At 34.5% G+C, this 18,059-nt stretch overlaps 1 protein-coding gene, 1 long non-coding RNA gene and 1 other non-coding gene across 9 annotated transcripts in view; 1 reads left to right on the top strand and 2 right to left on the bottom strand.

Annotated features, from left to right (window-relative positions):
- LOC114881376 (fasciclin-1) overlaps nucleotides 1-11,947 on the top strand; it is a 217,494-nt gene extending 205,547 nt beyond the window's left edge. For 5 of the 6 annotated variants that reach the window (XM_046286520.1, XM_046286519.1, XM_046286518.1 and 2 more), the window contains 5 exons: nucleotides 4,987-5,201; nucleotides 6,749-6,911; nucleotides 7,160-7,304; nucleotides 7,575-7,616; nucleotides 10,254-11,947. In XM_046286520.1, the coding sequence (XP_046142476.1) occupies nucleotides 4,987-5,201; nucleotides 6,749-6,911; nucleotides 7,160-7,304; nucleotides 7,575-7,616; nucleotides 10,254-10,444 (756 nt within the window). In that variant the 3' untranslated portion in view covers nucleotides 10,445-11,947. The remainder of the gene's footprint in view (nucleotides 1-4,986; nucleotides 5,202-6,748; nucleotides 6,912-7,159; nucleotides 7,305-7,574; nucleotides 7,617-10,253) is intronic. The other variant, XM_046286522.1, reaches the window with a different exon arrangement.
- LOC114881498 overlaps nucleotides 1-18,059 on the bottom strand; it is a 94,999-nt gene that overhangs the window by 37,022 nt on the left and 39,918 nt on the right. For both annotated transcript variants that reach the window (XR_003790284.2, XR_003790266.2), the window contains one exon: nucleotides 34-70. This is a non-coding gene — a long non-coding RNA (uncharacterized LOC114881498). The remainder of the gene's footprint in view (nucleotides 1-33; nucleotides 71-18,059) is intronic.
- Trnad-guc lies at nucleotides 16,356-16,427 on the bottom strand. The gene has a single exon. It is a non-coding gene; the product is annotated as a tRNA-Asp (tRNA).

Genomic DNA, 18,059 nt, shown 5'->3' with positions numbered 1-18,059 from the left:
CTAACTACAGGTATCATAAAACATGCGACTCACCAATCGTTGATCACCAATCCCTTGCTCCAATTGTCATCTGAAAATTGATAATTACAATGATTAGTACAATATAGTGCCACTATATAAATTCTTACAAATTGATTTAATTAGCGGATCAAAGCATTAGAATAACAGCATAAATATATAATAAAAATTGTCAAAATAATTTTTCCGATTAATAGGGTCAACTATGTCCTATAACAAAACTAATAATATCACATAAAAATGAAAAGTAAAATGAAAAAAAAAAAGAAACCCCTGTCTCAATAGATTCTCCCTTGCTAATTGAAGTTCCTACAAATGTTCCATATAAATGTTGGAAGTAGAAACCCTTTTCTAACAAGCCGTTTCGCGATTCAAAGTAAACCATAGTTCATTACGAGTCGAGCCATTGAGACTGCGAATAATATTGACTTGTGAATATCGAACTCCGGACCGATGTTACATTAATCGGGCGTTATATAAACGAGCCGGAAGTTCCTAGAAGTGGCGTTAAATGAAAATGAACCACCCTGGACGAACTCGATAAGGAGGCTCGGTCCTTCGGGATTAAGTGGATTGGTGAGGTAAAAGTTCGACGAAAGACGTCTAACGTCATAACAACACGGGTCTACTTCTACTCTCTCTTCAAACTTTTCATGAAAATCGACCACCAAGAACCCCTGTGCCTTCGTTTTCTCCGCTCCTGGCTAGCTCATTATCATCCAATCAGCATGACAAAACTTTTCGGTGGAATAACAAAAAGCTCTCTGCTATTTTACCTCGTATCCTCTAGCGATGATGGAAAAAATGTAAAGACATCGGAGGAAAAGTTAACTCACAGTTTCATACATGGTTATAAGAAAGTATAATTTCACTATACCCTATTGTTTTTGATTTTGCTACAGTTTTTCAATTTTGAAAATATTTTAAATTGCTCGGATTTAAAATTTTTAATCCATGTAGGCAAAAATATAACAAAATGATCGATGATTAAAAATTTATTTTCTTATTTATTTCATGTAATTCAATTATTATTCTGAAATGTGTGAAAAATAATATTTAATTAGAAGGATCTATAGAAGAATTTATACATCCTTTGAATAAAGTCGCATCGTTTGCGGATTTACCGTTTGTTTATACACGCGTTCGCGCGAGAAATTTATGGGATGATGCAGAAGCGTTTTACAAATCCGGAATGAAAAATTGTACTTTAGTCGGCTGTAATAAACGACTGAAAGTACCGCGAAAAATACGATTTCGAATGTAATTCCTTTCGTAAGTGAAATATTTCTGGTCTCACGATTCGTTTAACTGTTACCGTCAATTTGATAAATTGCTTCGATCTCAGCTTCGATTCCTGTAAGCTGGGAATCATTTTTAAAGTCATTCTCACCTGGCGTAACTACCATGCTGTAATAAAAATAATGATTCTATTATCCTTCTTTTAAAACTATCATTTAAGAAGAATTAAGTTCATAATTATGTAATTTGTTAGCTTGACAATTTTAGTATCCTTAAAGAGCCATTTACCATTCTGTTCCTGCAATGAAAAGTGACTAAAGAGCAGTTAATTTGGTCTGTTGAAGATAAATGCAGATATGATTATGGCTTATACGCACCACGTGCGTATAAACATATATGTGGGAAAATTAGAATTAATATTTCCTTTGTTATATGTACCTTCCATACTCCATCCAACGAGACGAGACAGTAAAAGCACAAACCTCGACCGAAACGTTTGAAGAACTGGAAACAACTGAGCTCCGACCCTAGGTCGAGCGTATGAATTTGTAAACATATCCTGGCTCGTCTCGTTGAACGGATTATTTACTAAATTTTATAATATATGTATAGTAATTAAAAGTTATATTATTTATTACATTATATATTATGTATTATTTATAATATATATTATATTAAATTTTTCTTACTACTTTTTATTCATCTCTTCTTCTCATTTACATTTTAAACTTGATAATATTAAAATTTTAAATAATAATCACTCGAGACATTAAATTTCTTAAAAATCGCATTCATTAATTTTATGAAATAATAATAAAAATAAGAAAAAGTCGATAAGGTAAACCCTGAAAAAGCTATATTAATAAAATCAAGTAATTTAGAGGGAAATGAAGTTAATCTCCTTCTTTTAATTTAAAAGTTTCTCTCAGTTATTAGTTTTTAGAAGATAATAACAAAATATTTGTGTGGAATTTCATTCGTTCGATAATCGATACCAACATCTGGGCGAAAATTTCAACGTTATGCGGAAATCTCGTTACTCCTGATTAGAACGATTTACTCGTTGTTTACTATAATTAATGTGTATATCGTAGATGCTAAACGAAGGCGAGTATAGTCAATATTCGAAGCCGTTGTTAATAAATATCCTCGCGTATTACTCGATCGATGTTGTTTAATAACCGACAATTAGCGAGCCGATATCAGCACACCTGTTTCACCTGTTATCGTAATCCATTCGTAAATTAATTCATGCCACACTTCCATTTTGCATTACTCTCCTTGTTCGCTGATAAATTAAATTCTTATTAAGAATTCAATGGACCAAGCTGTAACCTGTTACTATCCAAAATTAAATGCACTATTAACCAAAAATATTTAATCATGTTTAAATAAATTAGAATTTTTTAATTTAAAAAACTGAAAATGACTTTTCAATTACTTCCACATAGTCTGTATTTGATGTGCAATATATATCATTTTCTGTCAATTAAGTATTAATTAGTAGCAAAACTAAAGTCAGGCAATCTTGATTACGCACGCTATGACACTTTATACGCGCCAGTAGAATGTTAATTTATTAACAAGTGAAGGTAGTAATTAAAGGCAATGTTCCATATCGACGTTCCGAGTGATTGAAGCGCGGATATTCAAGTGTAATTAGCTATAACGCTGATATCGCGTAATTGCATTCTCTGATTAAAATCGACAATCACTGACCAGACTTGAAATATTAATACCTACACATAGATCTACCTTAGAATTTTGCCCTCCTTAGTTCAATTGTCCGAAAGTTTAAAAATATCCAGGATATTTTCAAAATCCTCCTAATTTTACAATCTTAAGTGTACTCTGAGAATAAGAAAAAAGGAATTTATACAATTTTACATGGATATTAAATCTGAACTAGCATTTGTTTCTTTTTTTCATCGTTCTGCAGAAACTCTGGTCGCTCGAAATGTACGCGGTTTTTCATTCCAGAGCTGGACCGATTTGCATTAAGCAGCTCCTGGACGTTGCTTTCACACCAATTTATCTCGAGGATATGTTTTATATCAGACTGCTGCTTTATGACACCCCGTTACAGCTCACGATGAAAAGATAAAACAGTTATGGGGAGGGAAACACTGGAGTTTTTCGTAACGCGACCTGTCCAGTCTCGTACGAGATTATGCTTCTCCCTTTTTTTTTTCTACAACTGTGTCCAACCCATGTACATTCGTAATTAATTTATTCGACGTTGTACAACGCACGGAATCCGCTTGAATTTTTGTTCACTCGAGGACAATAAATGGCACTTACAACTCGGCTGGATTCAACGGAATCGCGAAACAAGCGGAATGAAAGCAACAAAGAATTATGTATACTTTGGTGAAGATATCTAACAGGTGCTGATTTACTTTACTCGACTGGGATTTATCCAAACAATGCTAGATAATTTTGCTACTTTACATTAAAATTTAGTTAACAAAAAGAATTATTCATTTTGTACCAACTACTGAGAATGGTTCATAAAACCATAAAATTTATCACAAAACAAAAATGAAAGAATAAATGTAAAATAAATTGAAAAGGAAAGGTATAATAAATGTATGCAAAAGAAGATGAAAAATCGAATGAAACGCAAAATGAAGAACATAGAAGATACATGAATCGTATGGAAAAAAAAAATAAAAGGAAGAGAAGTGATCTCTTCTAGAAAGAGGCTTATAGGAAAATTCTTTGCAAGAGAGGCATGGATTTTCATGGAATTTATTCGATCTACCCTTTGAAGCAGCTAGTCGCTAGTCCCTCCAGTACGTGCATCTATCTACGAATACGACGGCAACTCAAGATCAGAAAAGTAACTGGAAGTGGTGCAAAGTGCAAATAGGAAAATTCATGAGGAGGGGATCAACCGGAAAAGGAATCACTGCCCTTAAACTCTTTTCTACTCCCTGCGTATCTCTTTCTCTATTTTTCAGGTCGCTTCTTCTCCCTCCCTTCCGCTTTCATTAAATTGTGAAATTTTGAATTCCGGAATCGTGGAATTTTTAATTCTGAAATTGTAAAATCCTGGAATCTCAAAGTTTTGAAAAAATGATGGGACCAGTCCAAATTTTTAAGGAGCCATGGGGGCATAGTATGTAATTTTGAAAGATAACCAAACGATAACCAAATACCTATAATAAGACCAGAAGAGTAGATAAAATTAACAGCAGGAAATTATGCTGAATCACGAATCTCTTCAGGAAATTATTGCATTAGATTTCTTTTTCCTATTTACACGAATACATACAGATGCACACATAACGAAGAAGACTTATTGCCAACTATCTAACTACGTTCCCTCCAATTCTCTTCTTTCTTCGCTGTTGGAGAAACTTTCTAGCAGGATAGCGTGCATAACTTTTAACTCTGCCCCTCGTCTTCTGTCGTAACTCGCAGTTAGATATGTACGAGTTCTTGTTTGCACGAGGCTGACTTTCAACAGTTCTTCGAATAAAATCGTGGGTCGCTTGTTAATTACAAAATAATTTACCAAGTTGTAAACCAGCTTGCACAATGTTGATAATTTAATTCTAAACTTCTAAACTTTATCAACTTATAAATAATTATAAGACCCAAGGATTGATTTATTTGAAGAACAAATTCATTTTCACTTCCTCTGTACCCTCTATCGCTGTTTCAGTGTTTTCAAGCACGTTAAATCTCTTATGGTCATTTTAAAAATTCATTGATTTATTATAGGTGTCTACGGCGGCAGACAGGAAGAAGCTCTATTTCAATGTAGTTCAAGAACCAAGTGGAAATCAGATTGTTACCGTGGAAGGTGGTGGTGTGAATGCAACAGTGGTCACCGCAAACATTGCTGCTACCAATGGATTGATCCACATCATTGATAGGGTTCTTGGTGTACCATATACTACTGTGTTCGATAAACTTAGGACTGACCCCATGCTTAAGTGAGTAGAAATTATTATTTTTTTATTTGTTATGGTAATTAACACTTTTGCCACAGTGAAGATGTCCATGTATCGAAGTTTTAATTATTAAGAATAGGAATAATTAATTTTCAAATTTCAAATTTCATGCTTTAATTTAATTAAAATGTAGCAACAAATCTCTATTCCAATTACTATAAACGTGCTCCACTTGACAGAAACCATAAACAGAGAACCTTACGATGGAAATTGGGTAGTTCTAGGGTTACACATCGATCTATTAAATTCGCATCGAACCCTATTGTTCCCAATTCTCTACCGATACCATCACCCTAAGTTTAACTAATAAATGAATTTCGTTCCAGGAGATTCACGTAAAATAGGTAAATTCGATGGTTAGTCAATTGCTTCATTCTTTCAAATTAAGATAGTAAAGTTAATATTAATAATTTATTTTATTTAATATAGTAAATGAAATGGTACTAGTAATTTCAATTTAATTATTAATAGAATATTTCATTCAAACAGAGACAAGAATATGAGGAACATTGACTAACTTTTATTAACACATTTTGATCCTCTGTAAATCTATTATTCAGCAATGTTCGTTTTTCAAAATGTATTTTCTTTCCACTAGATTGCTTTCAACGAAATAGTCACAGTTACAAACGCTCGTATCGTAGATGTATTTCCAAGTTAAATCCATCGTGATTTAATTCTCCTCTCGTTATTTCAATTACCCATGCGTCGGTAATGGAAAATCCAATTAAACGATATCCCGATGATCAATAAATAAACTTCTGTAGCGATAAAATCTCTTTTCAAACGGGAGACCGTCAGTACCTAAACATTTATACCGACGATGTTTCATTCTATGAAGCTTCGCGTTGTAAATAATCACTAGCAAGTTTAATATGTATATTGTTATTTATCTACAATTTCATATTTTCCAGAATTATCATTTATGATAATCAGGAATGCGCGGGTAATAATTTAGGATAGAAATGGCAGCTAATTAAAATCACTTAGAATTAAATATTTCTACTTTACCCCACAAAATACCTCCTCATAGTTTAGTTTCGAGCCAAGATATTTTGAGGTAGAAATTCAGTGTAGGACAATATATTATCGCAAACAAGGTGGACATGAGGGTGATCAGCAAGTTTCCCATCTTGTTACGGGGAATCGTTAGGCAAACGGCAACTAGGAAGCAGTCAGTTATGCACTGGCTTTAATGCCATTAGCCCCTTTATACGATAGCTATCGTTACTCGATGCAGTGGATGGATGGTAGTGTCAGCATTCCATCACCCCATACCATGATACCCGGAGAATTCATCGATGTTACTACTTTCCTCTACTATCTAGGCTATTCGTTACTGATGTACGTTTGCAAACATCAAGATCCCCAACGTCCACTTTTTCTGTCTCGTCAAAGAGTGTTTTGAATTAAATATTATATAAAGAAACAATTTTTATATATCTCTATTTTTCATGAGAATTTCTATTATAAATGATGGTTATTTGTAAAGACTGATAAATTTTTAACATTTATTCTTTCTCTTCAAGTACCACCTATTTCCTGGGACAACGACGTGATTTCAACGATCAATTGAACGACACCACGAAGCGTTTCACCTACTTTGCTCCTCGCAACGATGCCTGGAAATCAGCAGCTATCAGTTACCCCTCTACCACTAAGAAAATTTTTATGAATGACTTCAGCTATCACGTGAGTACTGTACTGTTCTGATCAATTGTATTAATGACACTTAAAAATTGCTCTAAAGAAAAAAATGGTATAAAAATGGGACAATTTTAGAAAATTTTGGTTCCCTTATTACTGCAACTAGTGAGAGTTCAGAAATGTATTTTTTTTTTGTAAAAATTAAGAAAATAATTAACAAAATTAATTTGATTCTGGTTGAAGGCCACGTAAGTCAATTGGTTAATATAACATATAAATAATTGATATTTTAGACGAAACAAATCCTGGAACGACACTTGGTGATAGCAGACGAAGCGTTCACAATGGCAAAGCTAAAGGAAATGAAACACAACGACACCATAATCCTTCCAGCCGCCAGAGACAGCCTGAAGCTTCGTATCCGGGACTACGGTGAAAGTGAGTAGAATATGATCCTTTCTCCACCGATGAATTTGCATAAGCACTCTGTTGCAATACGATCCAAGATATCTTCTCAGATACACTGAACGTTTGTTTCAAATATCGTCACTACTCAACCGTAAATGTGTCCAGAACAAATTCCTTGTTGTTGTCGTGTTGTCGTTTAGCGAACGGATTTAACGAGTTGAAAAGCTTCGTTGAAAGCTCCGTAATTAGTACAGTCCATCCTGGTCAATCTCAAACCTGGTACTATTTCGTTACGTTTAGATGACAAGTACGATGAAAACGCGATCCGTCCAGAAACATTCGGTGAGTGAGTTCAGTGTTTAGACGTCGCCGGTGAGCGACGACACGTGCTTTCACCACGTACGAGCAACGCACACATTGTCGATTTATCAAGGATTCTTCGCACATTTTCACGCACACCGTGTTTAACGCGCGTACACTCGACTATTGTACACCTGGGTACAACGAAGGCTTTTCTGGGTTAAGGGAAAGGATGGAGGGAGGAAGTTTTTATCACTTGCCTTCTAGGCTAGGAGGACCTAAGGAGAGCCTAAAATAGGCATTCCTGCTGTTATACTTGCTTTTAATTAATAATCAGAGAAGAATATGAGGAGTGTACATTCAAGTGGAATGTAGACTTTTCTTAGTTAAGGAGGGAGGTAGATGAAGAAGCCTTCCTCCATTTGCTTTCCATCTTGGGAAACCCTGGAAGTATCTAAGGAGAACTCTGGGAGAACTCTGGGTGAATCTAGGGAGAATCCTGAGTAAACCTAGGGAGAACCCTGGGAATACTTAGGGAGGACTCTAGGTGAATCTGAGGAGAGCCCAGGAGAAACCTTGACTGAACCTAGGGGAAGATATATGTAAACCTAGGGATAACCCTGGGGTGCCTAGGGAGAAGCCTAGCTAACCCTATGGATAGTTTATACAAATTTCATACGGAAACTCTTTAAAAAACAGACATTGATGCCTAACATATCTACACAATTTCGATCTCTACAAGTCGGCAAATATTAAAGAAAATTACTCAATCGACGTATAGCAGGAAGTGACGAAACTTTCACGAAAGCAATATACGAGAATCGTTTGAACACGTGTCCTCGTTCGCACTTTTGGAATCATGTTCCTTCGTTGCGATTACCTTCGAAATTAATCAAGTACGCGCGTTTCATGCAGGCTCGATGCTTGAAAAGAATGCTTCATTGTACTCAAAATACGTAGATCGCGCTTTGCTTCACAATTATTCACATTGTTGCTTTTTTTTTGGCGCACGATGAAAGGAAACATTCTTTCTTTGATTCGCATCCGAATAAATGGAAAACGATCATCGAGCTAGATAGACGCAGCAGTCTTTCATATTTCTTTGTCTCACCCTTTTTTATTATAGAATTCTTTTTCTTGGTTCTACAATAATGTGACAAAATTAGTTGAAAGATAATATTGCAAGCTAATTTACTGCAAAAGGCTGTACAATATGCAAATAATTATTAATTACTTGTAGCTGCTTTTGCTGATTACATTTTTCATTTAGATCAATGCAGATTTGCTTGAGAATTATGTAGTGACTTTAATTTTGAGCTTTTTGGGTAAAATTAAAATTAAAGTTTAAATTAAAATTAAACAAAAAATGATCAGTCTGTGTAAATTTGTGTTATATCCATTTCACATGAAAAAGAAATACAGTGAAACAAGAACTTACGAATTTGGATAGATGCGAATGTTTCCACGCGAAACACATTGGTCGCTATTTCCTTTTGCCACGATAAATGGCCAAAACGAATGTGAAACAGAACGATATGGACACCTGTAAATTGTCCTCGGCTCGAGTTATCTAGGGTCACTTTTAATTTACACCCTTCACGACGAGCTTTTTGTTTCACATCACGTTATCAAATAAGATATGCAATTTATTTTAAAGAAAATTCTATTTAAATATTTCATTATTAACAAAATCATCTTTCTATTATAAAATACATGTCATTTACCTTCCAAGAATCAAATTTACCATCTCAAAATTAAAAAAAAAATACATTTTATACGATGAAACCATTTTAGAATGATTTATTAATAGTTTTTTTTTTAATTATACTATTTTTAACCCTTTCGCTATGGTCGTCTTTACCAAAATATGCTTTTGTACATTTGTATATTAAATTCCTGAATTTGATTTTATATGTTGATTGTCATTTTTATATGTTAAATATGTTTTATTTTTACATTTTGCTATGTTAAAATGTAAATGCTTTGTACCGGACGATTATGTCGCTCTTGGTAGCGAAAGGGTTTAAACGATTTGACTGACGAGAAAAATTCATTGTGACACGATTCAATTTCGATACACGAGAATTTCGCGGTTTCCGGCCACTCTCGGTAAGTGGTGACCGAGGAAGAACGTGCACAATTATGGGTCGAGACCGCAAGACGATTTATTATGCACCTTTCGACAGCCATTTAAATGCAAATGCCTTGATTACCCCCCGGTGCTAATTGCTACGTGCTCGTTCGTCTGCGAATCGCGAATTGCCAATGTGTTTTATGCTTGTAACGAATATTATTGCCTTACAAATTTATGTGACCATCAATATATTAATATAATAAAAAGATTTCAAAATTAAATTCCTCGAATAAAAATTACGAATCAAAAATTCAATCTTTTTCAATAAAAAAAAAAAATTCAACTAATGAATCTATCCTGCCCAAATATAGCTAATGCATTTTGCGTCTTTATGTTTCGTAGCCAAGACAATTATAATTTCGAAACGCGCCACTTAGTATGATAATCGGCCAATTTAATGCTCGACAAAAGGAACGCTCACTGGAAACAGTCTATCGCTGCAGCCAAAAATATCGCAACTCGCTTCGTTTCACCCGATACCCCATCAATCAGCCCTCAACATCTTCATCATCAATTTACCGATGAAAAATCGTTTCTCTTTACAGGTTACCAGATCGAGTGGGAGGGGACATGGATTTACGTGTTCCGTCCAGACGTCGAGTGTACCAACGGCATCATCCACGTGATCGACAAGGTGTTCATGAAGGATAGCGACGTCAGAGTGACCGGAACCGCGTCGATCACCAGTCTGGCACCGCACTTGATCATGATTCTGGTAGCGAAATGGCTGCTTTAAGGACGAGTCTCAGCGAATATTGTCATAGGTGCACCTAGGAATTTGTATCGGGACCGTCTCCGATCGTCCACGTCCAACAGAACGTCGATCCTGGTCATGGACGAATGCTCTTCAGGATCAATTGCGTCTTCAAACGACACCGATTAATCCTGAAATCTCGTCGGGTCCTATCAGAGTTCTCTGACTGATGGCCCATTTAAATGTGTTCTCTGTTAAATAAAAAATGGACACGCGATCGGGGACGATCCAGAAGGGAACCACTCGAGGTCTAGGCCCTTGAGCTGATCATCAACGAGGATACTCGACCGGACAAGCGCCAGACCGACAACTTAAGTGGTCGAAGCTTAACCTGGAAACGTACTACTTAGCGGTTTCAGCAGTCGAATTAATCGTCGTCATTAAATAATGGTTCGCTAACGAACGAGCTGGTGTTATTTACGTAACGATAGAGATCCTTTGTTTTTTTTTTTTTTTTCATTTCAAGTTTTATCGTATCGACGGAAACGGTCGGGTCCCGGATGTATCCGAACGTCCACGGGGAGTTGGAGGGATAAAAAAGACATTAGAAGGGACGATTCGTGGCTGGGACAGACAGTTTCCCCGGTGTTTAGAAGCGCCAATGATCGTACCAAATAATTAATTAACCGTACCAAGTAATTTAGAGAAAAGTCACGAGCGAGGGACGAACGTGGAGGCAGAGCTGAGATTTCGGGGAACCTTCTTCGAGTACAAAGGCATGATGGTTTTTTTCTTTTATAGAGATGTCTCTTTTACTTTCTTCTGGGTCATTATTTTTAATATTTGTCCAGGTCTGATAATAAACGACTTAGAAATTATCAGGAAAGTTCATCGAACACCAAACAAGGATAACATCCTTTTCACGCAGATATTCCAAAATTTAGCTTATAGTGATCCCATCGAACGCCGTCGATAAGTTTCGCCTAATAATGGTACTTCGATTCCAATGACAATGACACGCTATACTTCTGTGTGCGAATCGCGTTGTGAGACACACTTGCCACAAACTGGCTCGAAAATGTATATATACATATGGGAAAAAATGAAACCTCGTCCTCGAAAATCCTGAATGAGAATAGAAGAAAAACACCATGGAAATGAAGACACACCATTGTCTCTCGATGCATGATTCGCGACTGTCGTTACAGGAGTGATTTCCGATTGCACTCGCTCTCTGTATCATATCGTATTAACACTGTCTACTTACTGATTAATACTGCCATGTTTCACTGCAGGCTAAACCAGCGTGCGAACGAGTTTTTGTACAATTATCATTGAAGGAAGCGGAAGCTTTAACCACTAGCTACTTGATCACATTCCGACACATGTGTAGGTATTTTAAATGAATTGCCTTATGAGAAAAGGAAATTAGAAAATGAATGCTTTCTCTGTTCAATTTGTCACTGATATTGATATTTGAAATATCTAATAAAATTTTAAATTTAGAACATTTAAAAAATGAAAATAGAAAAGGAATTGTAAATCCAAGGATTAAAATAAAATGAGTAAATTGCAAAGTAATTATAATTTTTAGTTAAAAATTATGCTCCCAATTGAAAATCATTCAAAATTCGTGGAAATAGGAGGAAGTTTTCATTTTATGATTTCCATTTTCAACATGGCAATTCATTTAAATCACCTGTACGCGTGATACGTAAAATATTCATTGAAAAATTCCTTGTTTTTATCGACTGTACAGTACTATATATACAATATATCTATACATATATATAGGATCATGAATGTCAACGCACCGTGTCAGGATAGAGTCATCATGATTACTGCCGAGTTTATGTTTTGATTTGACCAACTGCACTTCAGTTTAATCCCTTAGCGATCTTATGTCTTAACTTCAAAAAATCTGAGAAAAATCAGCAGATGTAAGATCGCGAACGATTAAACTGCAGCCACGAAATCGAGATACAAAATAAGAAAAGCAAAGAAAGAAGAAAGATAAGACACATCACCGTTTCATTCCACGATTAGGAAAGGCTAAGCTGTCTGTGTGTGTACAAGTAATTGCAACGATTGCGCGTGTCCGTTCGACAAAACTAAAAATTAAAAAAAAAAAATCACATACGTTAAAGAGCAGAGAAGAATAATACCCTGTGTATTCGAAGTTGAGGAAATTAAAATCCTCGAAATTTCGTTTTCTCTTAGAATAAGTGTTCACGAGACACTTGATAAAGGCACAGGTTAAAATGCAAAAAAAAGGAACGCCGAAACTAAATAAAAAAGTCGACATGAGCGATCGGGGATCGATCTCGTTCCGATCGAAAAATAAAAACGAGACTTTGTAATTAAGAATTCATTCAGCTATCGCAGTTTTCTCCAAAGAAAATGAAAAAATAAAAAAGATTAATAGATGAATTCGATGTTATACGTGTTGATATCAGTCTATACATATATATATATATATATAAAAGAAGTATAAAAATAAATAAATATATATAATGAACAGAGATATATTGACGAGGAAGAAAGTACGATTGAAAAAGAAAGACGAAAGGGAACTGAAGAATAAAAAAAAAAATGAATAATAACAGAAATACTATCAAAAAGATACCTTAAAACTTGTTGTTGGGATGAATTGATATTATGAATGATTATTATTATGATTATTATTATTACATATATAAATATACATAAACTCTAATAAACACTGTTTGTTCGTTAGATTGAGAAGTAAGAAAAGATAAAACGGATAAAAATATAGCGAAACTCTATTTCTTCGTGGTAGATGCGTCTTAATATTCAGCTTGTTCAAAGCGTCACGCCGAAATCAATTGTGTATTCGCTGTTGTGGCTGGGTTGTGAAGGAAATGTGTGAATGGAAATGCGAGAGATAGAATTTCGAAATCACGCGAAAAATATCAAGTGTTCAGGAAAAATTATTATATCCAAAGTTCCCTTACATTTCTTCAGACGTTTTATTTTTTTTTAGAAAGTCTCATTTTTGCAAAACTTATTAGCCTCTTCGCTGTGCCTTTAGTATTACTCCTTTTAATTACTATTTTAAATTTGATTATTTAAATATTCCCGCACGAAATTTTCCTGCGCTTCTGTGATTTGAAAAGCGGCGGGTAATAATAAAAATTACTTCAATAGTGTTAAATTCCAAAAATTTGTAAAAGATAATTATAAAATCCTCAAGGATCTTGTATTTTAGTCTCCTGACCAAAGAATCTAACGCGATCGACGATTGTTTCTCTCGCGTTTCTCTCGGCGTACATAATTTCAAACACATAGAGCGAAGATCCGAATGAAATTGATCGAACAGGTTTTATTCGTCGATCGACCTCTCATGTTCGCAATTTTCGCGTAATTATTTGTACATTTGATAGATATTATACGTATGTACGTCTGCGACAAAGAGGAGTTCATTATTGCACGCGTATGTTACATCCGATTAAAATTGTATTCTCAACGCTTAAACGTCCCTGAAGATTTCGTTCTGTCGACTGTTTTCTTCGCTCGTTCATTTTTCAGAATTCGTCCATTCGTGAACTAGTTTGTTCGATGAATCGGAAATCAAGTGTCTATTCGAGCTTAATCACCGAGCGCGTGTTCGTAATTGGAATTATCGAGCGGCGAGGAATTAAACATCGAGAGCACGCGTTGCCTGTTCCCCAAAAAAAAATGAAATTTCATTTTTCACACGAATCATCTCTGAAATCGCTTCATTCATACGAAATTGAAATAGGAAACTTCTAATTAGCGAAATTGTTATTTCTTTCATTCCATGGAAATTAACAAAAATGTATGAAAATGACAAAGTTTGTTATTTATACTAATAAGGAGACTTTTTCTATACCATTCTATTTCTAGATATTTTGCATCAAATTATGGTTAGTTTGCATACGAAATTTAATTAGGGCAACGGTTCTCTCCTCCAAATTCTTGACGCTTTTTTTCAATAATTATTATCACTGCTAAATTTTGGAAAAATATTCGATTTGCACCAATAAAAAAATTCTATTGTAAATAATTTCTTTTTTAAGACAATTTCTATAAAATAATTTGTCAACTAAATTTTGTTGCCTATACATTATACCCTTAATTAAAAAGAAAATTACACTTCAATTAAAAAATTTTTAGCAATAATAATTCGAGAAATCTTCATTTTTCTAAATGCATGAAAATAATTTGTTCTCAAAATATCTTCAAACCGTGTTCTTTAATCCTCGTCGTCATAAACATTTCTCAATAATGCATTATTTTTCCTCAGCCTCGCGTTTGCCTTTGCTTTACCCTAGTAATAAAAAAATGATAAAAAATTTTCATTTCCCTAATTTATCGCGATATTCTTCAAGGCTGTTCGAATGGTGATCTAAACGCATCGGTAATCCATCGTACACGACTTCGTTATATAATGAATCATTATTAAATAAGGGTATAGTAGGTAATAAAACTAATACAAGGGAGAGTTTCCTTTTTTGAAGAATTATGGACGAAACGAGATAAATTGTAAGCGATTTAATACTTTAAGCGTTGGATAGGTACCGTCAGATAAACGGGATTTAAACTAATTAAATTTAACTACGGATTATTTATTAGCTATTATATATATTATATAATATATAAATATATATGTATATTATATATCTATATTGTAGTAGGAGGAAGAAGAAAGGGAAATCAAATTTTACGTATTATAGAGCTATTTGTATAAAAAGGCATCACTTATTTCAATTGTTCGTTTGTACGTGAAAAATTATTCAACAATTTAATTGCAAATTTTTAGCTGATACATCCATACATATACATACATATATTTTAGATAATTAATCTGCAAAGAATTTCTAGTTTTTTCTTAGACCTTAGGTGTACACGTCTGTATTTTCATGATTAAGTTTTTTTTTTTTTTAAATCACGCGTTCATCACGGGGGAACGGCAAACTTCTGTATAAGATTTTTACGAAAGATTTCGCGCGTTTCGAGCCACCTGAATTTGCAAGTGTGTGCGTGTGATGTGTGTGTATGTGCGCGTGTGTGTACTTGCAGTACCGGCTTTGGGGGATGAACACCCAAGGGCGCCTTAAATATAATTTTTAAAAAATGCACCATCTTTGAGCTGGAAAATTTTTATATGCATACGCTATTATTGAGCAATTTTTGGGGGATGGGAGATCTCGCCCAGAGTGACAAACACGCTAAAGCCGGTTCTGTGTATTTATAGGGAGAACGATGTTTCAGTAGTGTCGTGTAATTCGACACAGAGAAGAAGAAAAATAAGGAATTTTCAATTTTAAATGGTTCTATAAACGACACTCTGATCTTCGTTTGTCCCTTGAACGATCATGTCACTTGTATCTCGCTTTGACTACATTGTGTAGACTCTGGTCGCTTACGCCTGTATGATTTTACAAAAGAATAAAGAACACCTACAAGATAGTTTAAGTGGCTTTCGTTGATTGTAGCGAGACTGCATTGTAATGTGTAACGTTTATCATTTTGTTAACGTCGTTAGAGGGTATAAATAACGAGTACCTATTGAATCGTTTCGATACGCTGAATAATTTATTGATCGAATAAATTGTCCACGAGAAATGATAACGAGAATCGAATATGTCTACGTTCTGAAATTTTGCAACATAAATTACGATATTATTTTGGCTGTATAATTTTACAAAAAATAAAGAACACTTATGAGATTAATTGGTATTATTTTTATTAAAATTCCATGTATTTTGAAGTCTATATAATAGAAAATACTAAGTGTTATTGACATTCAGGTCATATTATACTACTGGGCGAGAGAACTTCGCGGCATCTCAAAAGGGTATACCCTCCAGTGGTGGGGATGAGTATGATCCTCCAGATCTTTGTCGCTTTCATCGAATATTTACTGTAATTAGTTAGCAAAAAAAAACCCAAAATGAAAAAAGTAATCCTCCCCGGCGGGGAATCGAACCCCGGTCTCCCGCGTGACAGGCGGGGATACTGACCACTATACTACCGAGGATTTTATATCATGAACATTGATTTTGTTCGCTGATAAATATACGACTTTAAATTAACGTAATTTAAATATTTTTAATTACTTTTTAAAGTCAACAATATTTATTTTTATAAGTTCTATGCATATCTTTCAAAGCCCTATTTTTATACGTTAATTTAAAGTCAAGGAGTTCAGGTAATTGTACCTCTGGCGTTATCTAATAGTAACTTAGGAAACTAAGAAATGAGAAAAATTAGTTCTTTCATAAAATAAACATTTCTGAGTTTTCATTAGCATCAATAGAGTCTTTTATGATAAACCATTCATTACAGACTTTGTCAATGATGTTATTATTCAATCTTTATCACTAGAAGGTACTGTGAACAGGTACCATTATTGTCATTTATTGATAAAGTGGCAAACTGCAGACGAGATATAAACTAGGGGTCTCTAAAGCCCCTTATCATTTTCATATCACACGCTACTATACCGACTATAATTTGAATTCTATCACAGCTTTATTAGTCGGAGGAATTGGAATTGAAAACGTTTAGAACGACCCAGAGGAGTTCAGAAAATGGAGCATTGTTGACTTTGAAAGATGAAAAACCTTCGGATCTTTGGGAAAGACTGAAGTGTTAAATGTGAATATCTTCAAATTTAAAAAAAAAGATGATATATTAAATATGTTTCTGTTAATAATTAAAATGATATAATTAAAAGATTTTGCAAAATATACGAACACCAAAATATTAATGAACACGTTCAAACTATCTTCCTATCACTATGATGTCACATCCACTTCAAACCCTGTCTTCTATTATTAATTAATCCTCTTTCCGTACACGATAGCACACGATGATAGATAGATGGATGTCTATAGGTGTATTAAAGAGGGTTAGGTGCGGTCACTGAAGCGACTTCTATAATTTCCGGCATCTTTGTCAGAGAATACCAACGAGATCGTTCTTTTGGTAACCAGCCTGGCTTTTGTATATACATGTGTAAATATTAGCGGACGATGATGAGGGTCTCTGACCATTTCCTCTTTCTTTCTCTTTTCATGAGGACATTCTCACGTTGACCACCCTCGTCACACCACTCCATTCATCCATTTCAGTTGCCGACGCGACGTCATTCTGAGAGACCCCCTACCTTTACCTGTGCTCTCTCTTCAACTCTACCAAAATACTTCATCCCTTTCCGTCTTTTTTCACTGATATTACCCTCGTTCAAACAGATACCAATGGCTGTGATTTCCTTCTTACTAGGGGAAACATTTTCAACTTACTCCACAGAAGCTGATCGTTATTTAGCTGAATCGCCTTGGGCCTAACGATTGTAACTTCCTTTGATGCAGGAACTGAGATTCAACCATTTTAATTGGTCTTTAAACTCGCTAAGTGGTCGCCACTTTGTTGCGATTTTTGTTGACTGATTTTAATTATTGGAAATAATTTATTAAAAAAATTAATATTTGGACTGGAAGCCGATCTTTGGTGACTCTATGTACGATTTAAAGGTGATGTTTAATCAAAAATAGTATAAGACAAGTTAAAATATTTTGAATAGTATAATTAATTAAGGGGGTGTGAATTTTTTTTTATGAATTACTATAACATATTTTTTTCTTTAACCTAGTTTATCAAAAGAATC

The sequence above is a fragment of the Osmia bicornis genome, chromosome 7 (genome assembly GCF_907164935.1).
Source record: "Osmia bicornis bicornis chromosome 7, iOsmBic2.1, whole genome shotgun sequence".
Lineage (NCBI taxonomy): Eukaryota > Metazoa > Arthropoda > Insecta > Hymenoptera > Megachilidae > Osmia > Osmia bicornis.
Note: the sequence above shows the minus strand (reverse complement) of the source record. Positions and strands in the feature narration are given on the sequence as shown.